The sequence below is a fragment of the Larus michahellis genome, chromosome 6 (assembly GCF_964199755.1).
Source record: "Larus michahellis chromosome 6, bLarMic1.1, whole genome shotgun sequence".
NCBI classification, from domain to species: Eukaryota; Metazoa; Chordata; class Aves; order Charadriiformes; family Laridae; genus Larus; species Larus michahellis.
This window is the reverse complement of record NC_133901.1, coordinates 66,732,424-66,748,104: the sequence shown is the minus strand read 5'-3', so window position 1 is coordinate 66,748,104 and position 15,681 is coordinate 66,732,424. Positions and strand designations below refer to the sequence as shown.

General features: G+C 45.2%; 1 protein-coding gene across 3 annotated transcripts in view; it reads left to right on the top strand.

Annotated features, from left to right (window-relative positions):
- The window catches only part of CACUL1 (CDK2 associated cullin domain 1), a 54,955-nt gene extending 50,222 nt beyond the window's left edge, over positions 1–4,733 (top strand). For all 3 annotated transcript variants that reach the window (XM_074592318.1, XM_074592319.1, XM_074592317.1), the window contains one exon: positions 1,246–4,733. In XM_074592318.1, coding sequence (XP_074448419.1) covers positions 1,246–1,286 — 41 coding nt within the window. In that variant the 3' untranslated portion in view covers positions 1,287–4,733. The remainder of the gene's footprint in view (positions 1–1,245) is intronic.
- The last annotated feature ends 10,948 nt before the right edge of the window (positions 4,734–15,681 follow it).

The following is a 15,681-nucleotide window of genomic DNA, read 5'->3' as shown; positions in this document are numbered from 1 at the left end:
ATTAGCCATAGAACAAGAGGGAATGGGTTCAAGCTGCAGCAGGGTAGGTTTAGGCTGGACATTAGGAAAAAATTCTTCACAGAAAGAGTGGTTAGACACTGGAATAGGCTGCCCAGGGAGGTGGTGGAGTCGCCATCCCTGAATGTGTTTAAGACTCGTTTAGATGTAGTGTTAAGGGATATGGTGTAAGGGAGAACTTTGTAGAGTGGAGTTGATGGTTGGACTCGATGATCCCAAGGGTCTTCCAACCTAAATGGTTCTATGATTCTTGAGTCTAGAGCCTGGCTAACTGTGCTAGAGTCCCACAGCCACCTATAAAGTAGTAAGATAACCTAGCTACCCAGATCAAGATACTTCCACTTCATTTAAGTACACGGATGAGGTCTTAAGGAAAAAGAACATAGCTGTCCTGAGTCTCTGCCTGGTCAGGATATACATAACAGCAAAGAAATGCTGAGACGGTCCACCTCTGATATAAATCACCCGCTGGTGATGCGTGTTTCTGTCTGTTGACAGAACAGAGGGTATGGAAAGGTTGTGCTTTGCAACTTCGAAGCTTCAATTACGTGTCTAATACAACACGGGATCCACCTGCATTGAGATACTAAAGGCAGTATCTGGGAAGTTCTCTTCCATTTGTAGATGAAGTCTCTTGCTGCATGTTTAACTACGAGGTTCTTCACTTTGTAACTCCCTTAATTTCCCCCGTTAAGGGTTAGGGAGTGGGGGGAAAGAAGCACAGGGAGGAATGTTATTTCCTTTGGTTGCTTTATTCCAAGACATCCCTAATTTGGGTGCAGACAGTCAAAGGTTCCCTCTTCTGTGCTGACTAAAGATTCGGCCAGGGGAGAATCTAGTCACATAAATTCTAGGTTAGGATTTAAATACAATGTTCTGATTGCTGGTCATTAAATAGCCTTGGGGATTGGGAAATAGCATCTGTTCTGGTGCTGCTGTTAACTTCAGTTCATTTTATCGCATTCTTTCTGCTGTCCTTCTTCCTATGCTTTCAGCAGAGTATGTTTGCTTTATTTCCTATCGTAAAATGTCACGCAGTTTTATGCTGAACTCTTATTGCAACCTGAAAGGAGTGAATAGCTGTTTACTTGGTATACCTGCTTCAGTTCACGCTGTTTGTGTTTTGCAGGCAATGCTGTTTTTCGGGTGGTTGGGGGAAGGGGAGCAAAGGACATAAGGTGGACGTTTAATATGAGAGAATTTCTTGAACTTTTTGTGTAATTTCAGATGGCTCATCAGCTTGTGCAAGCTCCAGGGGGTACAGATAGTGAATATACTGGATCAGCTTCTCTTCCTAGCCAGAACAGACACTGGAGGAGCAGGTGGTATCCGGGGCCTCCTTTGGCAACTGCTGATACTCAAGCTCTGACACGAACTATGCCTCAAAGAAGAGTTTTGGACTTTCTTCTTTATATAATAAAATGTCCGTTGCTGCTACAATTGGGATGACTTTGAAAGATGCGATTCCTTGGTCTGGCCTCTCAACAAGTTCATGTTCTGCGATTTTTGTGAGGAATGCACCTTGAAAAACAATCCTTTCAAAGTGGAAATGGGCAGCCGAAATCAGCAGCTTCCAAGAGCATTAGAATGGAAGAATCTTTTTTGCACTCTTTTCTTAATATTAAGGACATTCTTAAAACTAGTTAACACGTCAGTGTATTAGTTTTTAAACAAGGTATTTTCTGGAGCTTTTACTTAAATAATAAGAATAAAGTTTCATTATTTTGCAGTATTTGTTCATTAGTTTAAAAATTGTCACCTTTTAAGAGTTGGTCCCATATAAATGTATCTTCTGTCAGGGAGTCTTAAATTCCAGATTTTTCTTTTATTGCTTTTTTTTGTTAGTTTTTTTGTTTTGAAATGTGTTTTCCTATGTGTTTGTACTCTGTGCCTTCAGCTCGTGCACTTTGCAACTTTATAGACCATATTTTGTTACTGCAAAATGTGTTCTTGAGGAAAAACTTGATGTGAACAAACATGCTGCAAAGTTGCACTTTTCTCTTGCATTGATGGGAGGTGTATTTAAGAAAGAAGAAAAGTTGAACCTATCACCATCGCTAATAGTGACTTGGAAGTTTGTCCCCTTTTATTTTTCATATGTATTAGCGTTTAATGCTGGGACCAGCTCTTGTAGAACCTCTCTCATTGACTTTTCCTTGGCTTCCATAATTGCAATAGATTGAGGTGTGAATTCCAGACTGAATGAAATAACTAAGACGTGGTTTACGCTGTGCTATGTAGAAACATCGTGGGCAAAATTCTCCAGCTAGTCGGTCTGCAGAGGGCATCTCCGGCAGCACAAACCAGACTTGCACCTGATTGATCAGCGAATGATGGTACCTGTCCAAGATCACTTTGTGGCTCCTGTGCCATTTCTCCTGCTTCGGGGACGTGATGGGGGTGTGGTAGTGGATGTTGTCAGGATCAGGGTGTCGAGGAGTGGCGTTAATACGCGCATGTGTACCCATCGGCTTCCTGTTTCCAGTCTTGCGTAAACTCAGCTGGAGATACAGCTGAGCCCAGGTCCAGCAGATCTGGACCTCTGGTCTGAATCCTAATGATTGTGACATGGGTTTTCATCAGTAGCGTGGCTAATGCAATTCTTTCATGAGGGGAGAAACATACTTGAAAAAGCAGTTTGACTACAGGGTTGTGTTTGTGTTTTGTTTTTTTTTTTTTATTACTATGGATTTATTTTTTGTCACCTTTAGTTTTGAAGATAAATGAGTTGGTAGTATAAAATCTTTCTGAAACAAAAGCTTGTTCAGCTTTGGCTTGCAAAACTCTTATGCCTGTTTAAAAAAAAAACCCACAGAAAAACCCCAACACAGCCCCCTTTATGCTTGCATGAGTTCGTTACAAAATGCAGGAAAAAGATAAAAATGTAGATGCGTCAGGGACAAAGTTTCTTTTTCTTTTTGTTTTGTAGCCAGCCTTCATGTAAATGGATTTAGTTCTGTTTCACATCAGCCACTTGAGCAATGCTGTTGATTTGGAAGCGGGGAGGGGGGGGAGGAAGAATGCGGAGGACACTGCTGTGATTGACTGATTCAAATCTCATTTACCTATATATTTCTTTACATATTTGCAAAGCCTGTTTAATTTCAAGGAAGTTTTTCTTTTAAATTAAAAATGAACGCTTTGGTGTTTTGTTTTCTGTGTAGAGCAATGCCAGCGGTCTAATATCATCCCCAAGAGTGGAAAACCAAACCGCTCTGAGGAGGGGTTTTCAAGTGTTGGTAGTGTTTGCTTCAATTTTCAGTTGAAGCAGAATTAAACAAAATCAGGAATTTTGAAGATTTTGCTGAAGTATGCAATGGAGAACTTAATGAAGGCTGATAGGGAACAAAAATGATTTGCCAGCCTCCAGGTCTTTATCAGTTTTGGCTTTAAACAAAAATAAAACCTCTGATAGTGTCCTTAGCTTTAAAAATCGCTGTTTGCTGAAATGATAATATTCTTGAGTTAAGAATAGATGGATTAACCTAATTTGGTTAAAATTTGTTTACAACTTCGTTACCATTCTAATTCACAGAATACAGTAATCAAGCTCTGTCGTCTTTGTCAAGTGATCACGGTGTTTTTCTGTTAAAGTGGTTTTACTTGTTCAAGTTTGTAAATAACACGTAGCCCTTTTGCTTCGTGTTTGAGGCGAGGGTTCAACGTTCATTTTACGTTGCACTATGTTTGGGACACAAACTTCTAGAACAATAATTCCATCAAAAGGTAGAACGTTCCCAACCGCGTGGTTCACTTCGTGCGCACTGGGTGTAGTGCTCAGATGCTTCTCAGTCCTGTGTAGCGTTCTCAGTTGGCCACCGTACCTGAGAAATCTGTTTGTTTAGCACTGTATTATGTTGTAAACTTGGCATTAAAATTCCTGTATGTTTTGGCATTATTAACATAATGCTGAAATATTGTTTATCTGTCGAAGACGTTATCATTGTGACTGAGCATGAAACGGAATACAGCGTACTATACTAAATTATTTTGTTTCTCTGTAAACTTGCATTTTACTTACAGTAAAACTAACCCAGCCAACTTGAGCGTTGGTACTGTAAAGCCACAACTACCTATAGCATGATCCTAACTGCAGTATTTAATTTAACCAAATAACTTGTGGTAAATCCGTTGCAGCTGTAGCTTACTCTGTTAAGATTAAGCGGTAAAGTTGGTTATACGATGGGTGTCCTCTTTATGTTGCACTGGTTCTATAGCCAAACTTGCTACATTAAAATATTTTTAGATGAATTTAATTTCTTGATTTAGGAAGTTGAAATATTTAAATTCGTCCTGCTGACTACTGTAATAGCAGGTAATTGTCAATATATGGTCAAAAAGGTCTTTAATACAAATGCTGACGGGGGGGGGGGGTGGGGTGGTGTCTAACTAGGTAAATGCTCAACTCCTCTACAGTTGCATCTCCTTGATGCCTTTGTGCAGTTGAGGAAGTGTTCGTGGATGAATACTTTGAAGCAGAAGTTGTTTACTCCTGTCATTAGGTAGAAATATGATCAGCCAGATTCACCCCTTTTAATTTTTCCCTAATATGATTGTTTACAGGTTTAAAAAAACAAAACAACAAAACAAACATAGAAACCAACCACAAAGGCCATGTTCTGAGTGACTGAAAAATGTTTTCCATGTATGCTGTGACAACCCCGGTGAAAGGACTATTCTGTAGAACTGCGGAATAAAAAAACCAACTGCTTGAATTTGACTCCTGTCTTCAACCCAGCTCCAGCTGAGAGAAAACAAAGATGTTTTGATGACCTGACGAGCACCAGATACCCAGAGGGCACTTAGTTCAGCTCATAATGGGCAAGTTATGGTACCTTTAGGATCAATATAGTTCTTGACCGCAATGGAAAGGTCCTGCTAGGGAGGAATGGTCACTGCTTGGGTTAGTCTGCTTCCCTTTCTGCGCTGCTGGGACCGTGTGATAACATGGGGATCGTCACTGTGCTAATGCCACTCTGGTTAAAGATTCTTTTTTTGAGGCATATCTTGTGTTGACCTTTTCACAGCTGGAAACTGTAAAGTCTGTTAATGTTCATTGCCCTTAGAGCACCTCCAGTAGAAGACTTTAAACGCACATGAAAGATCACGGCATCTTTGTGGAGGTGTTTGCGTGGTGTAATACTCGGCTGCAAACTGTCCTCCCAGCATTGTCACCGGGCAGGAAAAACATCGATGGTCAGGTTTTGTGTGTCCCCCTTTCTCTGAGCTGGGGCTCTGCGGTAGCAGATACCCGTCCCTCGCTCGCCCTCTCTGTGCGGCGCCTTTGGCCGAGCGTAAGCGGGGAGGGGGGAGCCCTGCAGGGCGGATGCTGCGCTAGGCTGATGCGTGCAAGTCACGTACTGTAGCAGCTACTCCTGTCCCATCCTGCATATTCTCAGCACAGAGCCTGACCTCAGTCCATAACTACTAGTAACTATTACAACTGCTGTGAAAGCAAACGGACATTTCAGTCCCGTTCAGTTTTTGGGTTTTTTTCTAGGTAAGATAGAAGAGAATTTGCAAGCGGAGTCTGATCTTTCCTTCTGGGGAAATGTACTCTGGCTGGTACAGGAGAGGGATGTTTCCTCCAAGGAGGAGGACTATGGGTCATCTGTCTCTGGTTTTTGCCTGCTGGTCTCCCAGGCAACGTCGATTCTGGATTTAATCTAGGGTAAATAATGATCTTTTTGGTAGGCTTACGAACTTCAGGTAGTGGTAATCACGGAAGGTCTGAACCAGGGATAGGCTACCTTTGGCAGGTGTCGTTACAGGACGGAGGAAGTTATTTTGTCCCAGAGGACATTACTTTTTATACTGTAAATTGGTGTAATACTGGTCCAACAAGATATTTTTTAATCCCATGGTGCCCATTAACAGAAAAATGTTGGAGAATCTGAATTTCATCTTTTTCAGCAGTGAAATACATCAGCTTTAAATGGGAAGCAGAATCGCGTGCGAGGGGCAGTCTTACCTTCTGTCAGGAGGCACATCCTCTGTCAGCTGATCTTCTATCAGCGTTACTGCATTAGCAAAACACCCAAACTTGCTGATTGGGCCTCAGTTGAAAGCTCCCTGACAAAGTGCTTTGTACTTTGCTAGAGGGAGTGGAAGGATTAAACCCATATATCTTCACCTAGCTTGAACGACTGGTTTAAGGGGTTTCCAAAATTTCATAGGCAATGAATAGTCAGAAATCCCTTCTGGCTGCCTGTGTCTTGTCCCTGGGATGCTTCACATACACTTTGGTTAATGTTCTTCTTTCTGAGCTTCTGCTAACTGATCTAATTAGCACAGGACAAGAAAGTTACTCCCCTAATGATGGCAACAGAATGAATTTAGTAGCGGCGCTTATTGCCTCTTTAGTATAGTTTTTCAAGTAATCATTCCTTAAGAAAAACTGTTACAGTTTCTGAGATGACCCGGGTCATCGTGGGTTTGTGTTGGCAGGCAGCAGGTAATTTATTTGTTAGTGCCATTTGCCGTCTGTCAGCAAATTGAACAATTTGGTACAGAGAACGGGTCGTAAATGAGTGCCTGAGGATGGTCGGTAGATGTTACCCCGTGGACGAGGTGCGTTGCCAGGATAAGAGCACCCGTTCAAAGTACAAGGCGGGCAGAGGTCTGAACAGACGGCCCGAGAGCTGAGGTGGGGCGTCCGGCCGGGTTCCTGCTGCTGTCCCGTAGGCGCGTGGAGCGCCTGGGAGGTGGGTTGTGCTGTGAGCAGACACCCAAAGAGTCTCCGCAGGGTAAACTACCACAGGACAGCTGAGGGACTGCAAATTCACATTTTATCTTCGTGGTCACCTGCTCCCGTGGCAGGAATGGCTGAGCAGCGACGTATGCCTCATTTGAAACGGGTCAAGGCACAAAGTCTTAAAATTACCTGTTTGTTAAGGTGCCTAACTTAAACTCCCTACATGATCAATGTGAAACAAGACATGTCTCCAGCAGGTACCAGCCAGCACTAAATGGGTAAACTTCGAGATTTCCATTTTTGGGTCTCTGTTACTAGTCATGGCCTGCTGGTACTTGAACCCTTCTCATCAAAGGAGCCGGGAGCAGAACTTGCCAGACAGGACCCGTCCTACCTGTGCAAAAGAAGAAGGGAAACAGGTCTGTGTGGTTCTTTTTCTTAATGATCTTTGTATGAAGTCTTTACTGAGCAGGCACCTGCTGTTCCCAGTTGGATAGACCGAATTGTTCAAGGTATGCCGTTTTGACGTTTTAGTCTGTTGGGATGAATGTTAGGCAGAATTTCGTCTGAGCTATAGAACCATTTCCCTTAAAATACAGAGATGCATTATACCTGGTGATTATCTGCTTGTAATCTAAATAATCTCATTATCCTATTTGTTCCCTCAGTTACAACTTCTGAAAGTGTGCTCAAGTGATAATACGCTTTCCAGTTATGGCTCCGGCCTTCTGCGTCGGAGAGTGTCGTAGTTATTGAGTACAGATACACAGGAGAGAGAGAGACCGACCCATGGAATAAAATGAAATTCTCCACGCATCCCTCTGTTTCATCTTTCCCTCCAGGGATGTGTCAGGAATTGAAAAACTGCACGCACAATTGTTGATATAAATCCTTCACCTCATTCATGTTTTGGCATAATAACGTTTTGTTCTTTCTTTTCTAATAGTTCGCAGCGTTGAATTTGCCTTTTCTTAATAACCGGTGTAAATCAAGCTAACGCTTCTTAGCGCTGTTATAATCTCAGGATGTCATTTGTGGGTAATAGCAGCTCCTCCTTGTGAAAGGAAAATTAGAATTGTGTTTTCCCAATGCATCATTTTGTCAGTCAACGTAAACGTAAGTAATCTGGATTTTCACCCCATTGCTTAGTGGAATGAAGCCCTGTAGCTCTTTATAGTCAATCCTCCTCTACTTCCCTGGATGATACCATGTGAACTTTGCGTTTCACTGTGCCCCTCCTTTTCAGCACTCTATGAACGCAGCAGTTAGCACGACCCCGGTGCTGTGGTATTCATCTGGTGACTTCTCTCTCTCGTCAGAACTGTCGGTTCCTGCTCCATAGTCTTCCAGTGGCAATTTATTGACGTGGAAAAGCTTTTTCATTACCTCGAGGTAGCTTTGTAAAGAGAGCTTTTGGTAAGAGAGCCTACCAAACATCTTGTGGAAATCTCTATCAAAGGATCTCACTTGCCATGTGCTTGTTGACTGCTCTGCCTGCTGTAACCCAGCTACATTTGTTGTCATACAAAGCCATGTATCCATACTATAGACTACTGGAACAAGCCATAATCATTCATTTTTTCTAGCACATAGGTGTTGCAGGACAGACTCAAGTGTCTACTGAAGGGTAGATTTAGATTAGATATCAGGAAGAAATTTTTCACTCTGAGGGTGGTGGCCCAGGTTGCCCAGAGAAGCTGTGGCTGCCCCATCCCTGGAGGGGTTCAAGGCCAGGCTGGACGGGGCTTGGAGCAACCTGGGCTGGTGGGAGGTGTCCCTGCCCAGGGCAGGGGGGTGGGACTGGATGATCTTTAAGGTCCCTTCCAACCTGAACCATTCTACGATTCAAACTCTGACATCACAGATGAGTTCAAATGGGAATCTGTGATGTCACGCTCTGATCCTGCTGATGAATTGGGAATTATCAAGATGATTTCCTTGGGTACAAGGAAACAAGACAGACTTACAGCATGAGAATGTTTCATTCATTTTATTTAGCAAAGAGTTTCTACAACTCTTTCCTTGCTGCAGGTTCTCTGAACTCAGACTAACTGGTCATCAGCCACTTCATGATTTGCTGATACAGGACAAGAAAGCGAGCGAGCTTATAATTTGCCTGCTCCTCTTGCCTGCTTGCCAACACAGCTGCTCATCTCCTAAGGACCTGCTTGCACCTGAAGATCCAAATGCAGCAAAGGAGACCGAGCAGAGCCGTTTGGCAGCAATTCAGCTGCTGTGGCTGAGGTTTAACATCCGCAGTTGTGGCTGCAGAATGGTCTCTCTCACCGACAGGGCACTTTAATGCCTTGCTATCAAAATTGCCTATCATCACACTTGCTTCTTTGATTCTTATATTAAAATAAACCACAGTCAGTGATGTGCAAATTTCAGGAATCGCCTTTGAGGCATATTTACCAAAGCCCCTGTGCTCCTCCTGAAGCACGTCATCTCTGGGCTCTTTTGTAAGAGATCGTAATTGTGGCTTTCTGGTTCCAAGCCCCGCGTGGGACTGGCACGGCTGCTCCCAGGGTCCCCGCTCAGCTCTGCGCAGGTTGGGTGCCCAGCGCTGCCCGCGGCCCTGGCGCGTGTGCCCTGGGCATTGCAGTGAAGTTTTTAATTAAAGATGTAACGACAGTGCGGGTATGGCCCATGGCTAACCTTTGGGGTCCGTACCTCTTTTGCCTAATAAACAGGGGAAAAAAAAGATTGTCCTTTGCCCTGGATTTACTTAGGCGAGCAGAAAAGATAGGTCTCCCTTGGACTTCGGGAAAGAACGGAGCAGAAAGCTGAATCACACTGGGGAAACCATAAAACCAGCCTCCTGCCAGAGCAGCAGTGACTTGCTCTTGGCTAAGAGAGGGCACTTCTCCACGTGCTCTGAAGTGTAGAAGAGCTACGGGCTGAAAAAGGGGTGCTGCGTAGAGCAGGATTCCCTGGCGTTTGTGTAGGTGCCGCTGGCGGGAGGACTGCTAGCCCCATCCTGGGCTGAGGTGTGCGTTGGGCTGGGGACGGCGTTTGCATCCGTACCACCACACGGTGCTTGCGTTTCTATTTAGCAATTCCCAGGGCAGAACAAACCCCCCACTCTCAAATCGATTTAGCTACTTTGCAGCCAGTCTTTGGTTGTATTTAAAGTATTTCAAGAGCTCTATTGATTTCTGAAGCATCCTGAAAAATAACGCATGTGAAGCTAGTTCCCACTGGAGCTAATTTAAGTTTCTGTTGGTCTGCATCCTCAGAGCAACTTAGTTAAAGCTTACTTTAGTCTGATGGATTCCTCTTGTGTGGAATACAAACAAATGCTTTGGCCATGATTAAATTATTCTCTTTATTTCTTCCATGGGCTACGTATACACAGAAAAAATAAACCATATCTGGCTGCTTTTAATTGAGCCACTGGGACGTACTTTATTTTTATATCCACCAAATGAAGTCTAATAAAATGAATTTAAAGCAAATGAGTGATATTCGTACTGAATAAATAATTCTTCTCTTGGCTAGATAAATTTCAGAAAGCAACTGTCTCTGTCCTAGATACTAATCCTTGAGAATTTTCAGAATCACGAAGAGCTAATAAAAAGGCTTCTTGGTCACACTGAACGTGACAACTGACGGACAGAAGGGAGGGAACCCTTCACCATTTGGAAGAGCTTGTCTTTGATCACATGCTCAGATTGTGCAAAACTCAGGTGTGCCTCTGTGGGCACGATCTCAGCATCTTTTAGCTTCCCCAACGTATCACCTGAATTGTGTCTGAAATTTGTAGTTTTCCATGCGGATGTCAAATGTCGTCTCTGTTTTGGCTCTCCAGTGTCTTCTGAATTGCAGGTGCTGAACACCTTCTACTCCCCCGACTTCCCTCCTAGCCCTAGGGAATGCCTTTGGGCTGCTCCCTGCATCGCTACAAGCAGGTGCTTCGAGCAGAAAGGGGAGGAGAAGAGACGAGACAGGGCAAGACCACTCAGCTCAGGAAGGACAAGGATGCAGGTAGGTGGTCTCTTTCTTCCTTTCTAAGGAGAAAAAGCATGACCTGAATTCCCCCGTCTCTAGTAATCCTGTTTTAAGCTCTTGGCAACGCGTGTTTCTGTCTGTCCAAATGCTCTCTGAAGAGCCTTTACGCCGTGTTAAAGCCGTCTGTACCCTTTCCCTTCTGCGCCGCCGTCCTTGAGCGGTGCTCAGGAGCAGGCCGTTTATCAGAAGCGATGTTCTGCAGCTGGGTGAGGCTGCAGTTGTCAGAGCAGCTTTAATCTCTCCCTCCTGTGCGGATGATGTGCTGGCAATCATTTAGCGATGTCGCGTTTTAATTCTCCTTAATGGTCGTATTGCAGAAAAGATGAAAATATTGGCAGCTTGATGTTTCAAAACAGATTGAAATCTTAGGTACCTCCAGCGTCAACATAATCGCTTTCTGAGAAATAGGGGAACTCATTTAAATATGTTTAAATTTTCTCCTAGCAATTCTAGTCTGTCATTCTCTAGGTGTTGCTATGCTGTCAATCAGGTTCTTCTGATTTGTGGGTCCCTACAATGTACGATTTTCTTCTGCTGTCACTTTTTTTATAGTCTACTTCAGTATGTATGACGTTGATGCCGTTTGCAGGTGCGTTCTAGCTGGTTTTGTTCTCAAGTCGTCCAAACCTGTCACTTCTTCTGCCTTTCACTCTGAGTCAGAGCTGTCAGAAAGGCTTATTCCTACCTTGTGGAAAATTCCTGGAAGTTGAAGAAAGGAGAAACATCCAACTTCCAGTAGTCTGCCTGATTACTGAAGGATACAACGAGGGATTCCTTGGGGACGTCTGTGTGCTGGAGGGTGGGTTGAATGTCTCTAGCCATCAGGCAGTGCTGGCCGTTACATCAGTCTGTCAGGGGTTTGGTTCACCGCAGAGTAACGTTTTTCTTGTTCGTATTTTATTAAGAAAATATACTTGAAGCTTCTTTAAGTCATAGGGCTGCAAACAAAACTCACACCACAAAATGAAGCGGCGGTTTGTAAGGAAAACAGTGAAACAAGGTGATGTGCAAAATGAAGGACGCTGGAGTTACGCAGAGGGATTGAACTTCTGCCCCTGCAAAATGCCCAATGCTGCGGGTTTGACCTGAGCTCTTTGTGCAGCAAAGTGCTCAGACGTGCGGCTGCATCCACCCTTGTGCAAGGAAGGAAACGGCTTTCAGCTGTTCCTTAAATTATGCACAAGCCAAACAGGGGTGTTGTGTTCAACTGTGGCTTAAGTGAAGGATCCAGACATATGGAAACTGGTTAGACAATAAATTAGGCAAGACAGTAGAGTCTACTGGGGGCTTTGACCTCGGCAGAGTATTTCCTTTACCTGGAAATGGGAAAGGAGGTGATGCGGGCGCAGTTTGCTTGCGGTGTTTTCTGAGCATTGGCGGTGGCGGGGTGGAAAAGCTCGCCCGAAAGAAATGGCTCTGCTCACAGCTCTCGAGGGAGCGCGGTACCGAAAAGGCTAAAGAACAGGCTATCGTGTGGCAATACAAGTGGTCGGTGTGTGAGCCGACACAGGCAGGACGCAGGAACAACCACAAAACCACAGATAAAAGGCAAAGAAGAAACTTAATCTCGATACTTTGCAGACTGGGGAATGTCCGAAGCAGCACCTGGGCAGAGAGGCGCAAATGGGGGACGCGGGCGCCACAGAGCGAGAGAGTCCTTGATAGCGAGAGAGAGAGTGAAAGAGAGCGTCCAAACCTGCTGCTCTCGCCTGTGCATCAGGGATTCAAGCAGTTTTCCACTCTGCTTCCATCTCCGACAGCCGGGCAGGAATCTCAGGCATGCTCGATAAGGTGCCCCTGACTCCGTCACTGGTCTACATTATCTAAATGCAGAAGTTCTACTTGTCAAGCGCATAAGACTAAACAACAATTAGTGTGATACGTGCGTCTCCCAACTCCCCCCACGTGCCAGTCGCTTGAGCGTGTTTCCAGCCCTCGTCACCGATCTTCCGTTACTTTCCCACAGTCCATCTGCACTATCTGCCGAACACAGCGGGTGGGATTGCTGGGTGCTCTTCGGGCTCTTCCCTCTCCCCTGGCAGCAAACACGGTGCTGCTGAGGAGCAAAGGGGGTGAACGCCCAATTGCTTTGGGCAGAAGAGGCAAACTTTATCCAATCTTGTCAGGCCTCTAAGTGCGTGGGTAGATAGGTATCTCCAGTGGGTGACGGAGCTGCCTGGCTCCAGGGAAACCTGTGGGTTTGAGTAGCGACATAATATTGCACAAAATGTTGTTAAAGGTCATTTCACCTAACGTAGCCATGCATTGTCTGACCTGAACTCATGCAACGATTGCTGGGGAGAGCGAGGCCTCCCGGCACGCTCGTTAGCAGCGAGAGGATGCTGCTCTCTAACCTACCCGAGCTGTTTTCTAGCCTTAAAGCAAAAATCCCAGCCGTGTGCCACATGGGGATTGTTGCCGCTCTCTTTCTAGCGAGCAGAAGCAGCGTGCAGACCTCCTACGCGCACTGAGCGTGCGTTGTTCTCCTTCGGAGAGGAAGCAGGGAACGTCAGTCGCCTTTCTGGTAGTGTTCTTATAGCAGGCAGCCAGAAAGGAGATTGTGGTCTGACCCGGCTTGTCTTTCCCCTTGTCAGGTTTCTGTTCCACGTCAATGTGGGCTTACAGACATCGGAGAAAGAGACCAACGCTGTTTGGAAGAGCTTTGTAGAGCAAGCTTAATGACAACTTTGTGAGTTTTCCTGACTTCTTACCATCACCCTTAACGTGGGCACGTCAGTCCCACAGCGGCGGTCTGCTGCCTGCAGGAATGGAGTTAATGAGTCGGGGTGGCTGGAGGGGTCTCTATGTGGGAAGCTGCCTCAAAAACCCAGCTGCTCCTCGCAAGCCTCCAGATGCAGTGTCTGCCTGCATGCTATGGCCCCAGGGTAGCCTTTGGGAGGAAGACATGGGTTCTTGTTACTAAGATTTTCCTGTAGTTCTTGGCATTTCAGGCAATTTTCCTTATAGCACATCCCTGAACCTAGGAGGTGGTAGCATCTCCTGGGGAGAAACAGGCACTCTTCACTTTGTGGGTTCATAAAGGACTTCTGCTGGGGAGTGGGGATCTGAACCCACATCTCCGGAGTGTAAAGCTTGTTCCTTGAAGCACCTTTCTTCTCTGTGGGCTTCCTCCCCCTGCACGCTCTCAGGCTGTCCCTCCTGCTGCTCAAGTCCTCTGGCTGGTGCTTCAAGATTATGTTCTTGAACGTGATCGTCATCGGTCCCTTCCCCACCTCCATCTCTTCAGGTACACATATGTAGAATGGATGAAGTTATAAATTAGATTGCCATAATGCCCTGGCGCTCAAAAGGATGTTGAAGTCCCTCTGCAAATGGCAGATTCGGCTCTGCAGGAAGGGATCCTCTGATCCCTGCCCGCGTCTTTGGGCTGTGCTCCGGCTGGGGGGGCCAGCTACTCCCAGGGGTAGTTTGGGGGGCAATTAACCACCAGAAGTTACTTGTGGTCCCAGTGACTGCATCAAGATCAAAAGCTGGTTGTCACCTTCTGTATCGGGAAAGGTATACCTTTGCAGGAAAACCCCCAATGACTTTTGATAAATAACCTTATGGCTGTAGCATAAAGAGCCTTTTTGTTCCAGTCGCCAGGTCTTTTCCTTTGCTTAAAATCAGATTTTGCTTGGTGTAATTCGTTGAACTCCAGAAAGTGCAATTATTCACTAACATCAGAATTAATGTTAATGTTAGTGCAATGCAATTTATGAGCAATTTAAAAAAGCATTCAGCACTTATATTTACGACAGAATTATAAGTTTAAAAAAAATAAATATCTGGCTCTGCTTTCCCTCACACAGATTACTGGTCTGGCAGTTCCTTGCACAACAATTCCGCAAATCCTTCTGGAATGAGGCAAGTCGGAAAGCCCTGGTTCTGCCATGGTTACTTCCCTGCTGTGAAGCCAACGGGACTGCTCGGGCCGGAGGAGGATCCCTGCGATCGGGTGTTTTGGGCTGGAGTCCTGCTCGCTTCCCGGCTGCTGCGCTGCTTCTGGGTGAAAGTCTGGACTGTTCCCGAGAGCTGAACCCACAAAGGCTGTAAAGTCTAGTGCTGCTTCTTGCTGCCCCCAGTTTTATTCGCAGGTTGGCTTTTCTGCTCCATCCTTGTTATCGTGATACTGATTTATGCTTTGCAATCTCTCGACTTGCTTTTTCACTGCTGCCCCTTCGCCATCTCTGTGGCCATTAAGGGAGCTTGGGCATGTAAGAGCTCCCCGTGGCCCCAGACTGTTGAATCTGCACAGAATATGGAGATTGGAATATAATTTTTGGAGAGAAATCACAGTATGGTAAGGAGGGGTGAGAGGGAGAATGCCAGTAATTTTGGAAACTTATATTTCAGTTCTTGCTGCACCTCGGCCGTGCCCCGTCACTTCGGTATCCACCGTTAACCGCTAAAAAAAGCATCTGAGTATGGAAATGCTGCTGAAATCAGTGGAGCTCAGTGTCAGATACTTTTTAGCCCTCTTCTGTCTAGTACTCTAGATGCTTTTCCAAGTATTGAGGTACTTAAGTTTTAAAATGTCATGCTAAGCCTCCATTTCTTACCATGAAGAGGAAAACAATTGGTTTTTCTCATCTCAGTTATGGATATTTCACAGGGCAGGGTACCTGTCATCCTACCACAGCCCTACCAGCTCTGTTTCTCCATAGATGATGTTGCACAGAGTACAAATGCAGGCTTGTCTTGCTTCATTAAATAAATAAATAAGTTTTGGCCAGATTTTGATGTCCTGTCTGCCTTGCTATCCATCACATTGTCCGGTTTAGGCTGTGCGTTCCCCAGTGCACAGCAGGGTTTTGGTGGGAGATTGCACCTTCTAAATACTGCAGCAGATACAGCTGTGGCTGGTGCAGCCCGGCTGCTAGAAATGGTGCTTTTGGCAATGAGGTATCTATTGCCATCGAAAGAGCAGTTGCCTAGCGCAGCTGGCCGTGTTCGGT